At 42.2% G+C, this 20,642-nt stretch overlaps 1 protein-coding gene across 3 annotated transcripts in view; it reads left to right on the top strand.

Moving 5' to 3' along the window:
* The window catches only part of LOC126335372 (EGF domain-specific O-linked N-acetylglucosamine transferase), a 137,519-nt gene that overhangs the window by 28,651 nt on the left and 88,226 nt on the right, over positions 1–20,642 (top strand). For 2 of the 3 annotated variants that reach the window (XM_049998581.1, XM_049998580.1), the window contains exon 3: positions 5,639–5,845. In XM_049998581.1, the coding sequence (XP_049854538.1) occupies positions 5,639–5,845 (207 nt within the window). Of the gene's footprint in view, positions 1–5,638; positions 5,846–11,916; positions 12,000–20,642 lie in introns of those variants that run through there. The other variant, XM_049998582.1, reaches the window with a different exon arrangement.

Below are 20,642 nucleotides of genomic sequence, written 5' to 3'. Positions count from 1 at the left end.
CTCACAGAATATATCACACCATCCCTCCTATGTTTCCAAATTAGTTTTTCCCCAGTCCTCAAGTTTCTTGGATACAATATTGTTCACGCATCCTATCTCACCAAACAATACATCATCTCTCTCTGAAATGTTGCTTTGTATTTTGAGTAAGTGAAAAACCGTCCTTTTCCAAGTTAATTAAAATTGAAGAAATAACTGAAGTTTGAAACTTACTGAATGTCCTGTTACCGTTTTTTTTTCCCTCCCCCCCCCCCCCCCCTCTCTCTCTCTCTCTCTCTCTCTCTCTCTCTCTCTCTCTCTCTCTCTCTCTCTCTCTCTCTCTCTCACTCTCACTCTCACTCTCACTGTTTGTTCCTGCCCTCTTGAACCCACCAAAGTTGGTATTACAATTATATGCACAAAATACGACGATATCGTCAACTAAACTTTCCGATTTTAAAATATCCAGAATATAGCTAGCTAATAATTTTGCAGTTTCTCCGCCACTGTTCTGACGACAAATTACTCTACACTGAACACCTTTGGTAGGAATGAAATACCTATCAAAAATCGGCACTAGCTTTGAGCTTTTGTTAAATGATGTATCAACCGCTACTTAGGTATTCACTGAAGTTCATGCATTGCGTGCGGCGATAAAACGTCACTAAAACCGACTCCCATTTTATAGTTTTTTAGAATATGTGAATTTCATCTCATCTTATGATGAGAAGAGTCGTGCAATCCATCGAATGCAAAGAATGATTGTGTTTTGTGGTATCAACGCAGATCTTTCGCAGAGATTCGTTTATCTTCCTCGGTAGTTTACTCGTACTTACAAAGAAAGTTATGCTGCTAAAAGTTCTCCCACAAACTGCCGACAGGCGCTTCTTTTTCTTTGTTGTTGTTGTTGTCTTCAGTCCTGAGACTGGTTTGATGCAGCTCTCCATGCTACTCTATCCTGTGCAAGCTGCTTCATCTCCCAGTACCTACTGCAACCTACATCCTTCTGAATCTGCTTAGTGTACTCATCTCTCGGTCTCCCTCTACGATTTTTACCCTCCACGCTGCCCTCCAATGCTAAATTTGTGATCCCTTGATGCCTCAAAACATGTCCTACCAACCGATCCCTTCTTCTAGTCAAGTTGTGCCACAAACTTCTCTTCTCCCCAATCCTATTCAATACCTCCTGATTAGTTACGTGATCTATCCACCTTATCTTCAGTATTCTTCTGTAGCACCACATTTCGAAAGCTTCTATTCTCTTCTTGTCCAAACTAGTTATCGTCCATGTTTCACTTCCATACATGGCTACACTCCAAACAAATACTTTCAGAAACGACTTCCTGATACATAAATCTATATTCGATGTTAACAAATTTCTCTTCTTCAGAAACGCCTTCCTTGCCATTGCCAGTCTACATTTTATATCCTCTCTACTTCGACCATCATCAGTTATTTTACTTCCTAAATAGCAAAACTCCTTTACTACTTTAAGTGTCTCATTTCCTAATCTAATTCCCTCAGCATCACCCGATTTAATTTGACTACATTCCATTATCCTCGTTTTGCTTTTGTTAATGTTCATCTTATATCCTCCTTTCAAGACACTGTCCATTCCGTTCAACTGCTCTTCCAAGTCCTTTGCCGTCTCTGACAGAATTACAATGTCATCGGCGAACCTCAAAGTTTTTACTTCGTCTCCATGAATTTTAATACCTACTCCAAATTTTTCTTTTGTTTCCTTTACTGCTTGCTCAATATACAGATTGAATAACATCGGGGAGAGGCTACAACCCTGTCTCACTCCTTTCCCAATCACTGCTTCCCTTTCATGCCCCTCGACTCTTATTACTGCCATCTGGTTTCTGTACAAATTATAAATAGCCTTTCGCTCCCTGTATTTTACCCCTGCCACCTTTAGAATTTGAAAAAGAGTATTCCAGTCAACATTGTCAAAAGCTTTCTCTAAGTCTACAAATGCTAGAAACGTAGGTTTGCCTTTTCTTAATCTTTCTTCTAAGATAAGTCGTAAGGTCAGTATTGCCTCACGTGTTCCAACATTTCGACGGAATCCAAACTGATCTTCCCCGAGGTCTGCATCTACCAGTTTTTCCATTCGTCTGTAAAGAATTCGCGTTAGTATTTTGCAGCCGTGGCTTATTAAACTGATAGTTCGGTAATTTTCACATCTGTCAACACCTGCTTTCTTTGGGATTGGAATTATTATATTCTTCTTGAAGTCTGAGGGTATTTCACCTGTCTCATACATCTTGCTCACCAGCTGGTAGAGTTTTGTCATGACTGGCTCTCCCAAGGCCGTCAGTAGTTCTAATGGAATGTTGTCTACTCCGGGGGCCTTGTTTCGACTCAGGTCTTTCAGTGCTCTGTCAAACTCTTCACGCAGTATCGTATCTCCCATTTCGTCTTCATCTACATCCTCTTCTATTTCCATAATATTGTCCTCAAGTACATCGCCCTTGTATAAACCTTCTATATACTCCTTCCACCTTTCTGCCTTCCCTTCTTTGCTTAGAACTGGGCTGCCATCTGAGCTCTTGATATTCATACACGTGGTTCTCTTCTCTCCGAAGGTCTCTTTAATTTTCCTGTAGGCAGTATCTACTTTACCCCTAGTGAGATAAGCTTCTACATCCTTACATTTGTCCTCGAGCCATCCCTGTTTATCCATTTTGCACTTCCTGTCGATCTCATTTTTGAGACGTTTGTATTCCTTTTTGCCTGCTTCATTTACTGCATTTTTATATTTTCTCCGTTCATCAATTAAATTCAATATTTCTTCTGTTACCCAAGGATTTCTAGCAGCCCTCGTCTTTGTACCTACTTTATCCTCTGCTGCCTTCACTACTACATCCCTCAGAGCTACCCATTCTTCTTCTACTGTATTTCTTTCCCCTATTCCTGTCAATTGTTCCCTTATGCTCTCCCTGAAACTCTGTACAACCCCTGGTTCTTTCAGTTTATCCAGGTCCCATCTCCTTAATTTCCCACATTTTTGCAGTTTCTTCAGTTTTAATCTACAGGTCATAACCAATAGATTGTGGTCAGAGTCCACATCTGCTCCTGGAAATGTCTTACAACTTAAAACCTGGTTCCTAAATCTCTGTCTTACCATTATATAATCTATCTGATACCTTTTAGTATCTCCAGGGTTCTTCCACGTATACAACCTTCTTTCATGATTCTTAAACCAAGTGTTAGCTATGATTAAGTTGTGCTCTGTGCAAAATTCTACTAGGCGGCTTCCTCTTTCATTTCTTAGCCCCAATCCATATTCACCTACTATGTTTCCTTCTCTCCCTTTTCCTACACTCGAATTCCAGTCACCCATTACTATTAAATTTTCGTCTCCCTTCACTGTCTGAATAATTTCTTTTATTTCATCGTACATTTTTTCAATTTCTTCATCATCTGCAGAGCTAGTTGGCATATAAACTTGTACTACTGTAGTAGGTGTGGGCTTCGTATCTATCTTGGCCACAATAATGCGTTCACTATGCTGTTTGTAGTAGCTTACCCGCATTCCTATTTTCCTATTCATTATTAAACCTACTCCTGCATTACCCCTATTTGATTTTGTGTTTATAACTCTGTAGTCACCTGACCAGAAGTCTTGTTCCTCCTGCCACCGAACTTCACTAATTCCCACTATATCTAACTTTAACCTATCCATTTCCCTTTTTAAATTTTCTAACCTACCTGCCCGATTAAGGGATCTGACATTCCACGCTCCGATCCGTAGAACGCCAGTTTTCTTTCTCCTGATAACGACATCCTCCTGAGTAGTCCCCGCCCGGAGATCCGAATGGGGGACTATTTTACCTCCGGAATATTTTACCCAAGAGGATGCCATCATCATTTAATCATACAGTAAAGCTGCATGTCCTCGGGAAAAATTACGGCTGTAGTTTCCCCTTGCTTTCAGCCGTTCGCAGTACCAGCACAGCAAGGCCGTTTTGGTTAATGTTGCAAGGCCAGATCAGTCAATCATCCAGACTGTTGCCCCTGCAACTACTGAAAAGGCTGCTGCCCCTCTTCAGGAACCACACGTTTGTCTGGCCTCTCAACAGATACCCCTTCGTTGTATCGCTGAGGCACGCAAGCCTCCCCACCAACGGCAAGGTCCATGGTTCATGGGGGGAGGTCTTTTTCTTTATGTGCTCTATTATATCGACACAGCGTCCATGTTCAATGGAATAATACTGAACGACACAAACGTACTTTCTACCTTCCCACTCGTTGTTTCGTTCAAGAAAGGGAACACTAGTTAGTTCCACACACACCAAGCAACACACGACGCAGCGCACTAAAGCAAGCTTGCCGAACCGAGGTTTGAAACTTCCGCTTCTCATTGTTGTCAGTAACAAAATACATCGTGTAGGTTGCATCTACTGCAAATTTATATCATGTAACAGTAAATAGCTAATTTGTAACTGCAAATACAATTGAACATTGATAGTCCTGTAGCTTTCTTTAATGAAAACTTTTTACATCCATCCGTTATTTCTACAGTAGTAAATAATCAATACCAATCGCGAAGCTCACGCGAAAGTCACTGGCACTGAGCGTGATGCCGGAAAATCTTCTGTTCACGCCTGTTTTCATACCGTGATCAGAATATGCTTCTTCATTCCATTTTTGCGTTCAAGACAAAGCATGATTTAAGAAAATATTACAAAACCGTGTCCAAGACACTAAACTGACGCAAAAATAAATAAAAACACAAAAAGAAGCAGGTCTTACGGGACCGAACTGCTGAGTCATCAATCCCTAAGCTTAAGCACTACTTACCTACTACTGACTTGTACACACAAACACACACACACACACACACACACACACACACACACACACACATACAGAAGTCCGAGGGAGGACTGAACCTCCGACAGGGCGAGCCGCGCGGACCTTGTGTCGGTCGACACCGTAGACCGCGTGGCGAAACAAAAAGAGGTAAGGTTACTACTGGTTACGAAAAATCGGGACATTTGTCGCCCTGTTGGATATTTCGTTGGCCAACGGAACACAGAACGAAACAAAAGACATTAAACTTTGAACTGTCATGACTATATTATGAACATTGTCATAGATTTGCGGTTCTATGATTCCTACATTTTTACTTATTCATTATGCTGCTTAAATACAAACCTCATTTCTCATTGAAGGTTGTCCTCAACAAACTTATTGTCTTCAACAAACTGATCAAACATTTGAGTAAATAATCCCTAAGGCGTTCATATTATTTTCATTTCTGTACCCTTGTGCACTGTACCTTCACCTTTGAAGGGATGTTATTTGTTCTGTGTTCTCAATATTTTTTCTTAGCTCCTGTTAAAGAAACAAAATAAACATACTTCTTAAACCATAGTATTCTACAGTATCTGTTTCTTATGCTGCTAGCCACTTTAAGATGCAATAAACTTGTAACTGTATCTGTATCTTACCCATTTGGCTCTTAGATATTTTAATATTATTTTTCAATTTAATGTAGATTTCTGTGTTCCAAGACATCTTAAATTTGATTTACATGCTAACTGATTTCATTATGAAGACACACAACCAGAAACAAACTTTAAGAGGAAACAAATGAGACACTTCATAAGATTGAACTTTTTATATGCTGTTCCATTTGCTCTTGCAGGAGTATCTAGATGTAAAGGCTTGTTGGGGATATGAGCAAGGCTGCAAGCTACAGGAGTCATACTCAATGCCTCTGTGTCCTGGTGATCACCGGGGATGGGTGAAGTCAAAGCAGGACCAGCTCCAAACTTTTTATACCCAGGGTGATTTTGGATATGTTCGTCAACAGCTTGAAGAGATGATGGTGATGTGTGAGCCATTATTTAAGGTTTGTGGTAAGCTGTTATGTGTCAGCAACAACTAAAAATCCATTTAATAACCGTAACTTAAAACTGTTAAACTGTACTGCATCCTAATAACTCAGCACAATATTTTGTACTAATACTCAGTCTCAATGAAAAGGTGAAGGAAAGAATGAAATCCTGCAAAGTACATCATTTAACCACCATTTAAAAATGTATGCTTAATAGACTTCATAAAATTAGCACACGTTTCCAACCATTACATATCAAGCTGATAGGTTTGCCCCCACCTCACCCCCCCCCCTCCCCTGTCCTCACAAACAATGGACCTTTCAGGGTGGGGTAGCTCGGTTGCCTCAGTTATATGGACATCGATAATGTTCAGGCACCCGTACTGGAGGAGCTGTGGTTTCACCTTTTCAGTAGTGCAGAGCAACAATCTGGATGATTGACAAATCTGGTCTTGTAACATAAAGCCAACATGGCCTTGTTATGTCTGTACTGTGAATCAGTCGGAAGTGAGGTAAAATAGAGCCATTGTATTTTCCAAAGACATGCAGCTCTGCTGTATGGTATAATGATGATGGCATCCTCTTCGATAAAACACTCTGAAGGCGAAATACTTCTTACAAAATTTCGAGAACCAGTATTGAATGAAGAATCTAGAACTTTCCTTCAGCCGCATATGTATTGACCCTGTGAGACCTGTGATGATAAAATTTGATGAATTTCAGCACACACAGAGACATTTAAGCAGTCATTCCTGCACCACATATGCAATAATGGGAAGAAAACCTAACATGTGGTACCATGCTAAGTATCCAACCATGCACTTCACAGTAGTATGCAGAGTATATATGTAGATGTAAGGCAGTACTCTGTTCAGATCGCAGGGCAGAGACTGCTCAGGAGGAAAAACGAATCCGGCATTCTGCAGGTCGGAGTAGAGAATTTTAGCTCCTTTATCAGTTAATTAGGTTAGTGAACTTGAAATGTAGTTTGCTTGAAGTTATCAGGGATAGTCATAAAGTTTTAATTATGACCTCAAGAAAATAAAGTTCCATAATTAATTTTTCTTTGTTTTGTAGTTACACATCTGCAGTCTTGCTACACATTGAAATTCCACTGCCACAATACCGTAGCACACGGCTAGAGGATCCGTAGCAAAGTGATGTAGTCCATTGATAAAGTCGAAATGGACTGTGCCGTTTTTATTTTTATTTTTACTAGTTATGTGGTGGACATTTATCTGCAAAAAAGAAAAAAATACAAATTTTACTTCTTTGAGGTGACAATTCAAACTTTTATAATTACCATTTATGTATGTAGTGGACCTTAGTGAAATATGCTGGCAGGAATAAGGGGGTTTATAATCAGGTGAATAAAGGGTTACCAACACAAAATGAAACACTGGTAATGTGGGAGTTGGCCTAATAATGAAAAAGAAAATAAGGATGCTGGCAAACAATTTTGAGCAGCATAGTGAATGCATTATCATAGCCAAGACTCACCAAAGTAGTACAGGTAAGCCTACTAGATGTCCTGATGAAGAGACTCAAAACATGTGTGATGGAAAAAGAAATTGTTCATTTCATTAATGGAGAACTGAAATTTAACAGTAGGAAGAGGAAGACAATGGATAAAAGGAAAGGAATAAAAGTGAAAGCTGGCTAGTATAATTTTGTAAAGTGCATAATTTAATAATTGCAAATACTTAGTTTAAGACTCTTGAAAGAAGATTGTATACTTGGGACATACTTGGAGACACTGGAAGATTTCACATAGATTATATAATAATCAAACAGCGATTTAGAAATTACATTTTAAACCAGAAACATTTAAAGTATCAGATATGAACTCTGACTGTAAATATTATTTTTGAACTGCAGATTATAACTGAAGAAAAGTAGGTAAGGAGATGGGACCTGGATAACTTGGAAGGACGTGTTGTTGAGAGATTCTGTGGAACATTAGATGACAACTAACTGAAACAGGAGAAAGGAATACAATAGATGGTGAATTGGTAGCTTTGAGAGATGAAATAGTGAAGGCAGCAGAGGTCCATACACAGCAAGATAAGATCTAGTACAAATTCATGCCTTACTATAATATAATATATTTATCTGAGTGAAGGAGAAAATATAAAAATGTAGCAAATAAAGAAGGCAAAATGGAATACAGAAATTTGAAAATGAGATAGACAGTAAGTGCAGAATAGTAAGCAATGAATGGCTAGGGAAGAAATGTGAAGCTGTAGAAGCATGCAAGACTGTGGGCAATATAGATGCTACCTACAGGAAAATTAAAGAAAATTGGGGAGAAAAGCGGAACCAGATGTATGCCTGTCAAGAGTTCAGGTGGTAAGTCGGTACTAATCAAAGAAGGTAAGGCAGAAAGGTTGAAGGATTACATAGAAGGGTTGTGCAAAGGAAACAAACTTGAAGATAATATTACAAAAAATGAAGAACAGCTAAATGAAGGTGAGAGATGTGACACTGCAAGAAGAATTTGACACAGCACTGAAAGACCTAAGTGAAAACAAGGCACCATGAGTAGAGAAAAATTCCTCAGAATTACTGTATGATTGAGATCAACATTCAAGACTATTTCACCTGGATGAGGTATATGTGACATATGAAGTACCCCCAGACTTCAAGAAGAATGTAATAATCCCATTTCCAAATAAGGCAGGTGGTGACAGGTGTGAATATCACCAAACCATCAGTTTAATAAGTCATGGTTCCAAAATAATAACCCAAAATATTTGCAGGAGAATGAAAACTCTGGTGGAAGCTGGCCTTGAGGAAAATCAGTTTAGGTGAGGAAATGTAAGACACATGAGCCAGTGTTGACAATATGTCTTATTTTAGAAGATGGAAGAAAAGCAAACCTGTTTCTGTACCATTTGTATGTCACTTGACAATATGGACTGGAATGCATTCTTTGCTGTTCGAATAATGTTTCTGTCAGAGACAGCAAAGGATGTGAAAGATCAGCTGGAAGGAGTGGATAGTGTCATTAAGAGAGATTATAAGAGGAGCATCAACAAAAGTAAATTGAGGATAATGGTATGTAACTGAATTAAAATCAATTGACACTGAGGAAATTATATTAGCAAGTAGTAGATGAATTTTACTATTTGGAGAGAAAAATAGTCAACAGCGGCTGAAGTAGAGGTGAAGTGAAATACAGACTGACAGTATCTGGAAATGTGTTTCTGAAAAAGATCAATATTTTAACATATAACATACAAGTAAGCTATAGGAAGTCCTTTCTATACAACTTGACTAAAACATGGGATCAGTTAACAGGACTCTCCATGAAGCATCTAATTATTGTCAGTTTGGCAATGAAGGGAAGTGGGAGGGGGGGAGGGAAGTAAAAATTGTAGAGGGGGACCAAGACCTGACCATAGTAAGAAAGTTCAAGTGGTTGTAGATTGCAGTGGCTATGCAGAGATAAAGTGGGTTTCGTAAGGGCCGCTCTGCCACCGATAATCTGGTCTGCCTGGAATCTCCAATCCGTAGGGCCTTTACCCACCGTCAGCATCTGTTTTCTGTCTTTTTTGACATGCGGAAGGCGTATGATACAATATGGTGACATCACATCCTCACCTCGCTTCATGGGTGGGGTTTTCGTGGCCTGCACCCTATTTTCATATGAAATTTTCTGTTGCTTCGTTCCTTCCATGTACAAGTTGTGGCCTCCCATAGTTCCTCCCAAGTTCAGGAGGATGGGGTCCCACAAGGATCTGTCTTGAGTGTCTGCCTCTTTTTAGTTGCAAATTAATGGGCTCACTGCAGCGGTGGGAACGTCCGTCTCAGCTTCCTCGTGTACTGATGACTTCTGCCTATACTATAGCTCCACTGATATTGCTGCTGCCTCTCTGCAGATGCAGGGCACTATCTGCAAGGCACAGTCTTGGGCTGTAGCGCATGGCTTCCCGTTTTTGGCTGCTCTGCAAGGCACAGTCTTGGGCTGCAGCGCTTGGCTTCCAGTTTTCTGCTGTCAAGACCTGCATTATGCATTTCTGCCGGCATCACACTGCTCACCCTGTGCCACAGCTTTATCTTGATGGCGAACCTCTAGCTGTGGTGGAAACACATCGGTTTTTGGGATTGGTTTTTGATACCCAGTTAACTTGGCTCCCTCATATTCAGCAGCTTAAACAAACATGCTGGCGGCATCTTGACACTCTTCATTGCTTGAGTCACACAGGCTGCCCAGGCGTTAATTCAGTCCCATCTAGATTTTGGTAGCCTGGATTTTGGTTCAGTATCACCTTCCACATTACGGTTGCTTGACCCCATCCTTCACAGCAGGATCCGACTCACCACTAGAGCTTTCTGCACAAGCCCTGTCAACAGCATACTTGTGGAGGCTGGTGTCTGTCCATTGCGGATCTGGCGCCACCAACTACTGGCTGCTTATGCTGCACGTTTGTAGCTTGCTCGGGCATCACAATTACCATCTCCTGTTCCCTCACTCGGTTGTCCATCTTCCGTAACGGCGGCCCCAGTCAAGGTGTATGATCGCGGTTTGTGTCAGAGCTCTTCTCTCTGGGCTTGAGGTTTTCCCTCTTCCACCTCTTTTCCGAGCCCCTCTGCATATGCCCCCATGGTGTGTGCCCCGCCCGTGCCTTTGGCTCGATTTGGCATAGGGCCCGAAGGACTCAGTCTCTCCTGACGCCCTTCGCCGTTGCTTTCTTTCAATCCTTGCCATGTTTCAAGGCTCTGACGTGGTCTATACCAATGGTTCCATGGTTGCTGGTCATGTCGGTTATGCTCTTATTATAGGTGATCATTATGAGCAACGCTCATTACTGGCTGGCTGCAGTGTCTTCACTGCAGAGCTGGTCGCCATCTCTCGTGCCCTAGAGCATATCCGCTCCTGCTCAGGTGAGTCCTTCGTTATCTGTAGTGACTCCCTGGGTGGTTTATGAGCTATCGACCAGTGGTTTCCTCGCTCTTGTCTAGTGCTGGCTATCCAGAAGTCCATCCATATTCTTGCTCGTTGCGGCCACTTCGTCTTTTTCTGTGGACCTCGGGTCATGTCGGCATCCTGGGTAATGAACATGTTGACACACTGGTGAAAAAGGGCTGTCGATGCACTGGCCTTGGAGTCTGGCCTTTTGGAGTGTGATGTCTGGTCAGTTTTGCGCCAGAAGGTACTTGGTGCCTGGGGTGATGAATGACGCATCCTGCCTTCACCCAATGAACTTCGAATCATCAAGGAGACTACAGGTGTGTGGCGCTCCTCCTTGCGAGCCTCCCGCAAGGACTTAGTTGTTCTCTGCCGGCTATGCATTGGCCACACCTGGCTGATGCATGGTCGTCTCTTGCGCCATGAGGCCCCACGTCTTTTTCTGTGGACCTCGGGTCATGTCGGCATCCTGGGTAATGAACATGTTGACACACTGGTGAAAAAGGGCTGTCGATGCACTGGCCTTGGAGTCTGGCCTTTTGGAGTGTGATGTCTGGTCAGTTTTGCGGCAGAAGGTACTTGGTGCCTGGGGTGATGAATGACGCATCCTGCCTTCACCCAATGAACTTCGAATCATCAAGGAGACTACAGGTGTGTGGCGCTCCTCCTTGCGAGCCTCCCGCAAGGACTTAGTTGTTCTCTGCCGGCTATGCATTGGCCACACCTGGCTGATGCATGGTCGTCTCTTGCGCCATGAGGCCCCACCTCTCTGTCGCTGTGGATCAGTGTTGACAGTAGTCCACATCTTGTAGGCCTGTCCGTTTTTCCCTATGCTCAGGCAGACGTTTGCGCTGCCTGATATGCTCCCTGCACTTTTATCGAATGATGCCACAATGGCACACTTAGCTTTGAGTTTTATTCATGCAGGGGGCTTTTATAACTCAATTTAAGGGTTTGTGTCCTTTTTAAGTTGAGTCTGGCCTTTGGCCTCCAGTTTTAGATTGTGGTTTTTAGTGTGTTTTCTTGGTGGTTGGCTTTTCCTTTTTTGTTTTCATGGTCAGCCAACCACACTCACACTATGTGTGCTTTTAATTCCTTTTATCTTGTCTTTGTCTGTGTCTTTCTGGTTCTGTGTCGCCCCTTGTCATGTCAATTGCGTGTTTTTTGTAGGATTTTATGGCCGTGGAACAAGGGACCAATGGCCTTTGTAGTCTGGTCTCTTCAACCCCCACAAACCAACCAACCAGAGATAAAGAGGTTTTGCACATGATAGACTAGCATGTAGCATCAAACCAGCCTTCACAAATAAATATAACTAGAGCTGAGTAAGAGGAGTCTCATCATCACAGTTTTTAATACAAAAACATGTACACAGTTACGTGACATAAACATATGTTCAGAAATACTTCACAGTACAATACCAATATTACAATAAGGATAGTTGCTACTCACCAGTAAGGGAGATGCTGAGGTGCAGATGAGCACAACAAAAAGACTGTTGGAAGCTGAACTTTTGACCAACAAGGCCTTTGTCGAAAACAAAAAACACACACACACACACACACACACACACACACACACACACACACACACACACACCCGCGCGCGCGCAAATGAGAAACATACACACATGACCACACACAGTTTCTGGCTGCTGAAGCCAGACTGCGAGGAGCAGTGTATGATGGGAGAGGACTGTGGATGTAATGAGGTGGCTTGGGCAGGGAGGGGGAGGGATAGCAGAGTAAGGGTTGGAGGCTGGTAAAGCATTGCTTGTGGGAGCATACATGGATGAGGTGGAGAGAGGGTAGGGTGGCTAGGTGCAATCAGGAGGTTAGACAGGGGTCAGGGGAGGGTGGATGGTTGGGGAGGGGGGGGCGGGAGGTAGTAGAAAAGAAGAAAAGTAAAAAGACTGAAGGTGCATTGGTGGAATAGAGGGATGTGTAGGCTGAAAAAGGAACAGGGAAGGGGCTAGATAGGTAAGGACAATGACTGATGAAGGTTGAGGTCAGGAGGGTTACAAGAACATAGGATATGTTGCAGGAAGAGTTTCCACCTGAATGGTTCAGAAAAGGTGGTGTTGGTAGGGAGAATCCAGATAGCACAGGCTGTGAAGCAGTCATTGAAATGGAGAACATTGCACTTGGCACGGGGACAGCAGCAGAGTGGTCCAGCTGTTTCTTGGCTGTAATTTGCTGATAGCCATTCTTACAGACAGGTAACTGGTTGGTTGTTATGCCCACGTAGTGTGAAGCACAATGGTTGCAGTTTAACTTGTAAATGACATGACTTGTTTCACAGGTAGCCCTGTCTTTGATGGGGTAGGTGATGTTTGTGACCAGACTGGTGTAGGTGGTGGTGGGAGGATCTGTGGGACACATTTTGCATCTACGTCTATTACTGGTATATGAGCCAAAAGGCAAGGGGTTGGGAGCAGGGATTGTGTAGGGATGGATGAGGATGTTGTGTAGGTTCAGTGGGCTGTGGAATATCACTGTGAGAGGAGTGGGAAGGATAGAGGGTAGAACATTTCTCAGTTTGGGGCATCACAGGAAGTAGTCGAAACCCTGATGGAGAACGTAATTCAGTTTCTCCAGTCCTGGGTGGTACTGAGTCGTGAGAGGAGTGCTCCTCTGTGGCCGGACAGTGGGACTTTGGGAGGTGGCAGGTGGCGTATATACTACATGGCACTCAGCACCAAAATTCATGTTTTTCTGTCATAGCCTTTGTTTGTGTTTGTAGCAGAGTCGTTGGGGAGGGGGGGAGAGGAATGGACTGTCTACAATGTTTCCATGCTCTGATTTCTCTTATATTCTTTTTTGTGATCCCAGTGCACAATATATGATGAGGCAGCAGAATTGTTGCACATTGTTCCTCAAGTACTGTCTCTCAAAATTGATCCAACAATGCTTCGGCCAGACAATGTTGCAATTTTCAAAACAATTCTCTTAAAGTTCCCTGAGCATCTTTGTTATCCTTCTTTATGTCAATATTGTGAAAAGGATAGATTGCTATTCACCATATAGTGGAGATGTTGAGTTGGAGACAGAAATTACAAAAACACTATTAAACACATGAGCTTGCAGCCAGAAAGCCTTCTTCTGAAATTGCGCGCTCACACACACACACACACACACACACACACACACACACACACACACACACATTCATGCAAACGCAGCTCACACGCACATGAGCTCTCTCTGTGCCTCCCAAGGTCAGACTGCATGCAACTGCGCATGATGGGAGAAGCAGTCTGAGTGATGGGTGTAATAAGGAGGCTGGGGTGGGTAGTGGGGGGGGGGGGGGGGGGGGGCTCTGTATGGGTGGGGAATGGTAGTGCTTTTTGTGGAGCAAGCAGGGATGAGGTGGAGAGAGGGTAGGGCAGCTAGATGCAATCTGTACGTTACACAGAGAATGGGAGGTGGGGTGGGGGGTGGGGTAGGGGTGGAAAAGGAGAGAAATAAAAGATTATGGGTGGGTGCACTTGTGTGTAATGTCAGAGAGGGAATAGGGAAGGGGATAGTTGGGTGAAGGGCAATGACTAGCAAAGGTTGAGGCTGGGAGGGCTACATGAATGTAAGGTATATTGCAGGGAGAGTTCCAACTTGCGCAATTCAGAGAAGCTAGTGGTGGTAGGAAGCATTCAGATAGCACAGGCTGTGAAGTAGCCATTAAAATGAGGCAAGGCATCAGAAGCAGGGGTGGAGTAGGGGCGGACAAGGATATTGTGCTGATTTGGTGGGCAGTGGAACACCATTGTGGGAGGGGTAAAGCAGATAGTGGATAGCACATTCCTCACTTCAGGGCACACGAGAGGTAGTTGAAACTGTGGTGGGAAACGTGATTCACTTGTTCCAGTCCTGGGTGATACTGAGTCACGAGGGGAATGCTCGTCTGTGGCCAGATGGTGGGACCTGGCGAGGTGGTTGGCAACTGGAAATATAAGGCATGAGAGATCTGTTATTGTACAAGGTTGTGGAGAAATTACAGTCAATGAAGGCCTCAGAAAGACATTTTGTATATTTTGACTGCTCGTCACTACAGACGCAATGGTCACGGTTGGCTAGGCTGTATGGAAGGGTCTTCTTGGTATGGAACAGGTGGCGGCTGTTGAAGTGGAGGTATTGCTGGTGGTTGGCATATTTGATATGGGCAGAGATAACTGTTTTAGCCATATTTGAGGTGGAGGTCAACATCGGGGGAGGTGTTGTTGGGCTGAGGAGGTGCAGGTGAAGGGAATGTGGAGCAGGTGTTGAGGTTCTGGAGGAATGTGGGTAGAGTGTCCTCACCCTCAATCCAAATCACAAAGCTGTCATCAATGACTCTGAACCAGATGAGGAGTTTGGGATTCTGGATGGTTAGGAAGGGGTTCTCTAGAAGACCCATGAATAGATTTGCCTAGGATGGCATCATGCAGGTGCCCATTGCCATATTGCAGATTTGTTTGTAGGTGATGCGTTCAGAGTGGCAGTAATTGTGGGTGAGGTTATACAGGGTGGCACACAAAATGTGTTACCATTTTGTTTTTGAATATAAACTTTATTGTCAATACAATCTGAAAGGAACACATACTACAATGAAGAGCCATCCATGGAGATTTGTTCTAACTCAGCACATGCTCAATATGTCCACCATTTCGTTTCCTAGATTCCTTCAAACGAACACGGAAGTTAGTGATTACCCTACAGCACATGTCTTCCGTAATTTCACTGCAAGCTTGAAGAATAAGTTTTCTGAGCCCCATTAAATCACGTGGATGTTTTGGGAAATTTTTTTTCCTTTAGGTACCCCCAAAGAAAAAAGTCACATGGATTGAGGTCTGGACTATTGGGGGGGCCAGTTTTGTGTGTCATTGAAGTGACCTGGAAACCTGAGTGAAATGATCCGCATGTCGAAATGCTCGTGTAAAAACTCCCACACAGTGTTTGCAGTATGTGCCCTTGCTCCATCTTGCATAAACTACTGCGTGTTGAAGGGCAGGGCAGTAGCAAGAAGCTGTGGAATGAAGCTATTGCAAAGCATGCTCAAATAATGCTCGCTGTTCACAGTTTCTTCAAAGAAAGAGGGTCCAATAAATCCATGACTGGAAATTGCTGCCCACGCTGTAATCCTTGGAGCATAATGTTGTCATTCATGAAGCACTTGTGGGTTTGCAGTGGCCCAAATCATACATTTTGTTTGTTAACCACACCATCTAAATGAAAATGCGCCTCGGCTGAAAACCAAACGTTGTTGAGAGTTTCTTCCCTATCCTTCGCCCAATGAGCACACAGTAGTCTCTCCTGCTTGTGTTCTTCAGTGAGCGTCTGTGCACAGGTTATCTTGTATGGGTACATATGGAGGTCACTTTTAAGAATGTGGTGAATGGAGCGTCTGGATATTCCCAGTTGCACTGCTGCCTTTCTACACGATTTCCTGGGTCTTCTCTGTACAGAAACTCATACCGCTTCAATATTCTCCAGTGAACAAACAGGCTTAGGCCGAGGTCGCTTCACTTCCGATACTGTTCCTTCCTGTACAAATTTATCGTACAACCTGTGGATGGTCTTCTTGCAAGGGACCCATTGTGTGTTAAACTGTTGCCGAAAACGCCTCTGAGTCACAACAAGGTCTTTCGTTTCATGGAAAAGTAACTCAACAGCCGATCATTGGTGTGTCGTCAGTCTTCCATTGTCAGTCATTGTTGCGTAATAGTCTCCTAGCGGCAGTATCGTGAATTACACGTCATTTCATAAGTCATTATTTTTCCAAGCTCTGCTAGTATTGCTGTAGAGATCCCAGTGGGATATCTAATGTGCGTCATAAATTATGAAAGAAACAATTGATAACACATTCCGTGCGCCACCCTGTAGTTGGTCATGGTACCAGGAAGGAGGTTGTAGGTTTTGTATATGTTGGGCATTGAGAAAGGTAGTGCTCATTAGTGGCTAGGCCATGGGAATTTGATACATTAATGTAAACAGCTTTGGTATCAACAGTGACGAGTAGAGCACCATGTGGTAGAGACACAAACTGTTGGGAGTTGGTGAAGGAAATGGTGATCTCTTTTATATAGGAGGGTAGGTCATGGGTAATAGGCTGACATGTCGGTCTTTGAGAACAGAGGTTGTCTCAGTGGGGGCAGAGTAACTGGCCACAATGGGGTGTCCTGGATGGTTGGGTTTGTGAACTTTAGGAAGCTTGTAGAAGGGAGGCAGGAGTGCATGCAGGGAGTGGTAAGGCTAGAGAGAGAGAGAGAGAGAGAGAGAGAGAGAGAGAGAGAGAGAGAGGGGGGGGGGGGGCTGGGATGGGTCTAAGGCCTAAGGATTTGAGGAGAGGCTGGAGATCATGCTGGATATCTGGAATCCAGCAGGATTGTTGGTGGACAGATTTGACAGCTGGTGAAGTCCTACTGCCAGATAATCCTTTCTGTTCAAAACAACAACAGTGGAGCCTTTGTCAGCAGGTTGGATAATAAGGTGGGGGTCAGATTTTAGGTAGTGGAGTTTGGTTATTTCTTCTGATGTAAGGTCAGCTCGCATGTTGAGGGATTTAGGGAATGATAGCAAGTCAAGGTTTGAGGTTAAGAAATTCTGGAAGTTTTTGAGGGTGAGGTTAATGTAATAGGTCTGCAAGGTAGGGTTTGTCAGCTATTGAGGGTATGTGGGAAAGGTTTGGAGGCTGTTGAAGACATGGTGGATAGAGGTAGCCCAAGGCAGGAGTGGGAAGAGAACAGGTTGAGAGTTTTTTGAGGTGGTGTTGTGCACACTGTGTTAGTTCTTGGAGGATAAGAGTTTTAGTGTGTGAGATGGGATCCAGGAATTTGGGATTACACACCTGGAGAATTTCACAGGTGGAGGAGAGATACTGCAAGGATGTTTGTGCCTGATTGGCATGGTTTTGCAGGACTGTGTTGGTGAGTTAAGGACTGGCAGTATGTGAACAGATGGAGGTCATTGTGGAAAGTGAGATTGCAGCAGTAGATAGGTAATTTGATAGTAAGGACATAAGGGGATTCCAAGAGCCAAGCAACAATGTAGGAACAGTATGTTGGGCTGGCTTCTGACTAGGGATAAGGAAACTTTTCTGTATTGGCATAGATGGATGGAGCAAGGCCATGGTGAAAGATAAAAATACGTAAATAATATAGAAATATGTGCAAAAAGTTCCCAAAAATACGCAAAAAGTCATGGGACAAATCATAAGAAGAGCAGAGCGGATGAACTACAGGGAAATAGGATGAAACCTGAGGGAATAGGCTAATAGGGAAAGGCAAAAACGAACTGAAATCGATGTGCTAACACAGTGAGATCAAAGACAAAAATAAATAAAAAGATTGTAATGTGGCTTGTGTTCAGTGGGTGTATATGTATGAGGAAGTGGGACAGCAGATGTGTCTAGACCAGATGAGATTAGTGTAAATTGGAATAAGAAAGGGGAAAGAATGGGTTGTGGGGAGGGGTTGGTACCTTGAAGTACAAGTTCATGTAGCGCAGGAAGGTACAAAAAATAACACGTGATCAGTTTTAAGGTCTAGGATGAATGATAATGGCAGGAGTAATGTGGGACATGAAATGCTGTACCAACAGTGAGTGTCGTCTTGTAGCCATGTGTTGTGCATGGACTAGAATGATGATACAGTGTGGCTTGTAACTAAGAGTATGCATTGCAGTTTGGAAGGCAAAATGAACAACAAGAAAAGAAAAGAAAGAACAGGACAGATGCTGAGTACAGTAGCATTAGAAAATAGTGACTAGGAGACATAATTGAATGCTCCTCGAAGCAAATGTTACTTTACTGTGGGTATCTTCATTTGTCTTCATTTTCAATACATTTAAGAGACTTTTTTTTGTGTTTGTCTGTGCCTCAACCCCCCTGCTATATTTGATTGTACTCTTTTCTTGTGAATTATAGTGACCTTTTATGGTCGTTGCTCTGTCTGCTATAATCCCTATTTCTTAAAAGAAAGAAAAACCTCTAAATGCTGAATCAGTAGTCTACAACTAGTATCTTTTATATGCTTTATTTTGCAAGTTCATGGAAGAACCTTTTCAACAAATCCAAGTCTCCTCATTCAATTTCCTGACTACTGATTTCCTATGTTATGTTACCTCTGAGTGTTACCCATAACTATCACATGTGATGATTATAAAATTGTGCCAGCACCAATATTCAAACTTAAATTTCCCACTTTTTATGAGCATTCATGATGTTCCCTTGTAAATGCCAAAACATTAAAATGCACATGTTCACTTGTAACAAGAATGGTAATATTCTAAAAGAACTGTAGAAGAGAGCCTGGCTGCTTTTACTTAACTCTTCTATGTTGTAGATTATCCCTTTCAGAACATGCAATGAATAGCCTTTGGATTTGTAACCTCAGGTGCCACTGTTTCCCTATGCAGGATCTCTACGTGGCTGCTAGGACATTAACCAAGGATTTTTTAAAATTTTAGTGTTAGTAGACATACTGTCCATTGCAAGGCCAGCTTCTCATTTCAGTTTTGTTTTGTGGATCATTATAAGCGAGTGTAATTTAATTGCGATAACATTGGTTTTATGAACTCTCAGCCAGGGTCCGAGACATGTCTTGTGTGCCTTGATTTTATTTAATCAGAAGGCAAAACAACAGTGGACTAGCACACTGTTGCCTGCTCTGAAAGCAAGTTTACTGTGCAGTATCTCTGCCTATTAGGATTTCTGTGCATTAGACAATATCCCAGTGTCCACAAAACCAACATCACCAGAGTTATAAATACCAACCATGTATGGTGTAACTGAACAGTTGTAAACAATTCCTGTTTTTCCTTCAAATGGGAAGTTTCCTAAATATAATTTGAATCAAAACTGCACAACGATCTTTGGTACAGTACACACCAACTAGAAATGTAAGCTAGCAGACACCCTACTTTCTACTTTTCTAAAGTGGAATAACATTGTTCCACAAATTTTAAAACATTCAATATTATGGTGAATAGTGTGTAATTTTTTCTTGTTTTTGTCTCTCAAAAATAAAAAAGTGAAGCTTAAATTCATAGATTGACTGTCCTTTGTGAGATAATGATAGTGATTGCATGTATCTTACAAGAAAAGATGAAATAATTCTTTAAAAAATGATAAGATGTCTCATTTTGAATGGCCCCTAGTATTGTGTTACAGGAGTATCCCTTCCACCACCAAACAAATTCACTTGACATGGCAGCAGTCCATTTCCTTGTTTACCTTTATTCCATCAATGAAATATCCTGGTATAAGTACTGGCCATGTACATACTAACTTAAGCACAGTTTGACAGGAATATATCCACATTTTATTCCAAAATTTATTTTGTTCGTGATTCATTTCATTGCAATTATTCATATGGACATATGAGATCACCCACAAGTTTTTTGAAATTTTTTTGTTTGAAGTTTCCACAAAAAATTATTTGAAAATTTTTTAAGGAATTTCAGTGCTGTTTTCTCCTTGTCATTTACCAAAAATTCAGCTGAATGTCTTTAAAAAGTTTGCTAATATGTAAACCAATAAGCTCATCTACTTTCCCTTTTTTTTTCAGAACTGAGCCTGGCAACATTGATATAAGTATGTGAATACAGAGCTATTTACACCTAAAGGTTTTCAGAATTCTTCCTCAGTCTGAATTTCCAATGCAGTGCTGGAAGAAAACTCTGATTGGCTCTATCAATGCTTCATATACAATATTTATCATTCCAGGAATTAATTATTGTATCTTCACCCAGTTTTTCTGTAAATAGTGTCTCCATAGTACAACTATCTCACTTCCCTGTGAAACAATAATACTTGGCATTGCCAAATTGCGGTCCTAATAATATGGCAATAATTTTAACTTCTCCATAAATTTTCAACGGGTTTTTCACATAATCTACAACAATCCTGAGCACACCACGCAACATGATG

The sequence above is a fragment of the Schistocerca gregaria genome, chromosome 2 (genome assembly GCF_023897955.1).
Source record: "Schistocerca gregaria isolate iqSchGreg1 chromosome 2, iqSchGreg1.2, whole genome shotgun sequence".
Classification (NCBI taxonomy): domain Eukaryota; kingdom Metazoa; phylum Arthropoda; class Insecta; order Orthoptera; family Acrididae; genus Schistocerca; species Schistocerca gregaria.
Note: the sequence above shows the minus strand (reverse complement) of the source record. Positions and strands in the feature narration are given on the sequence as shown.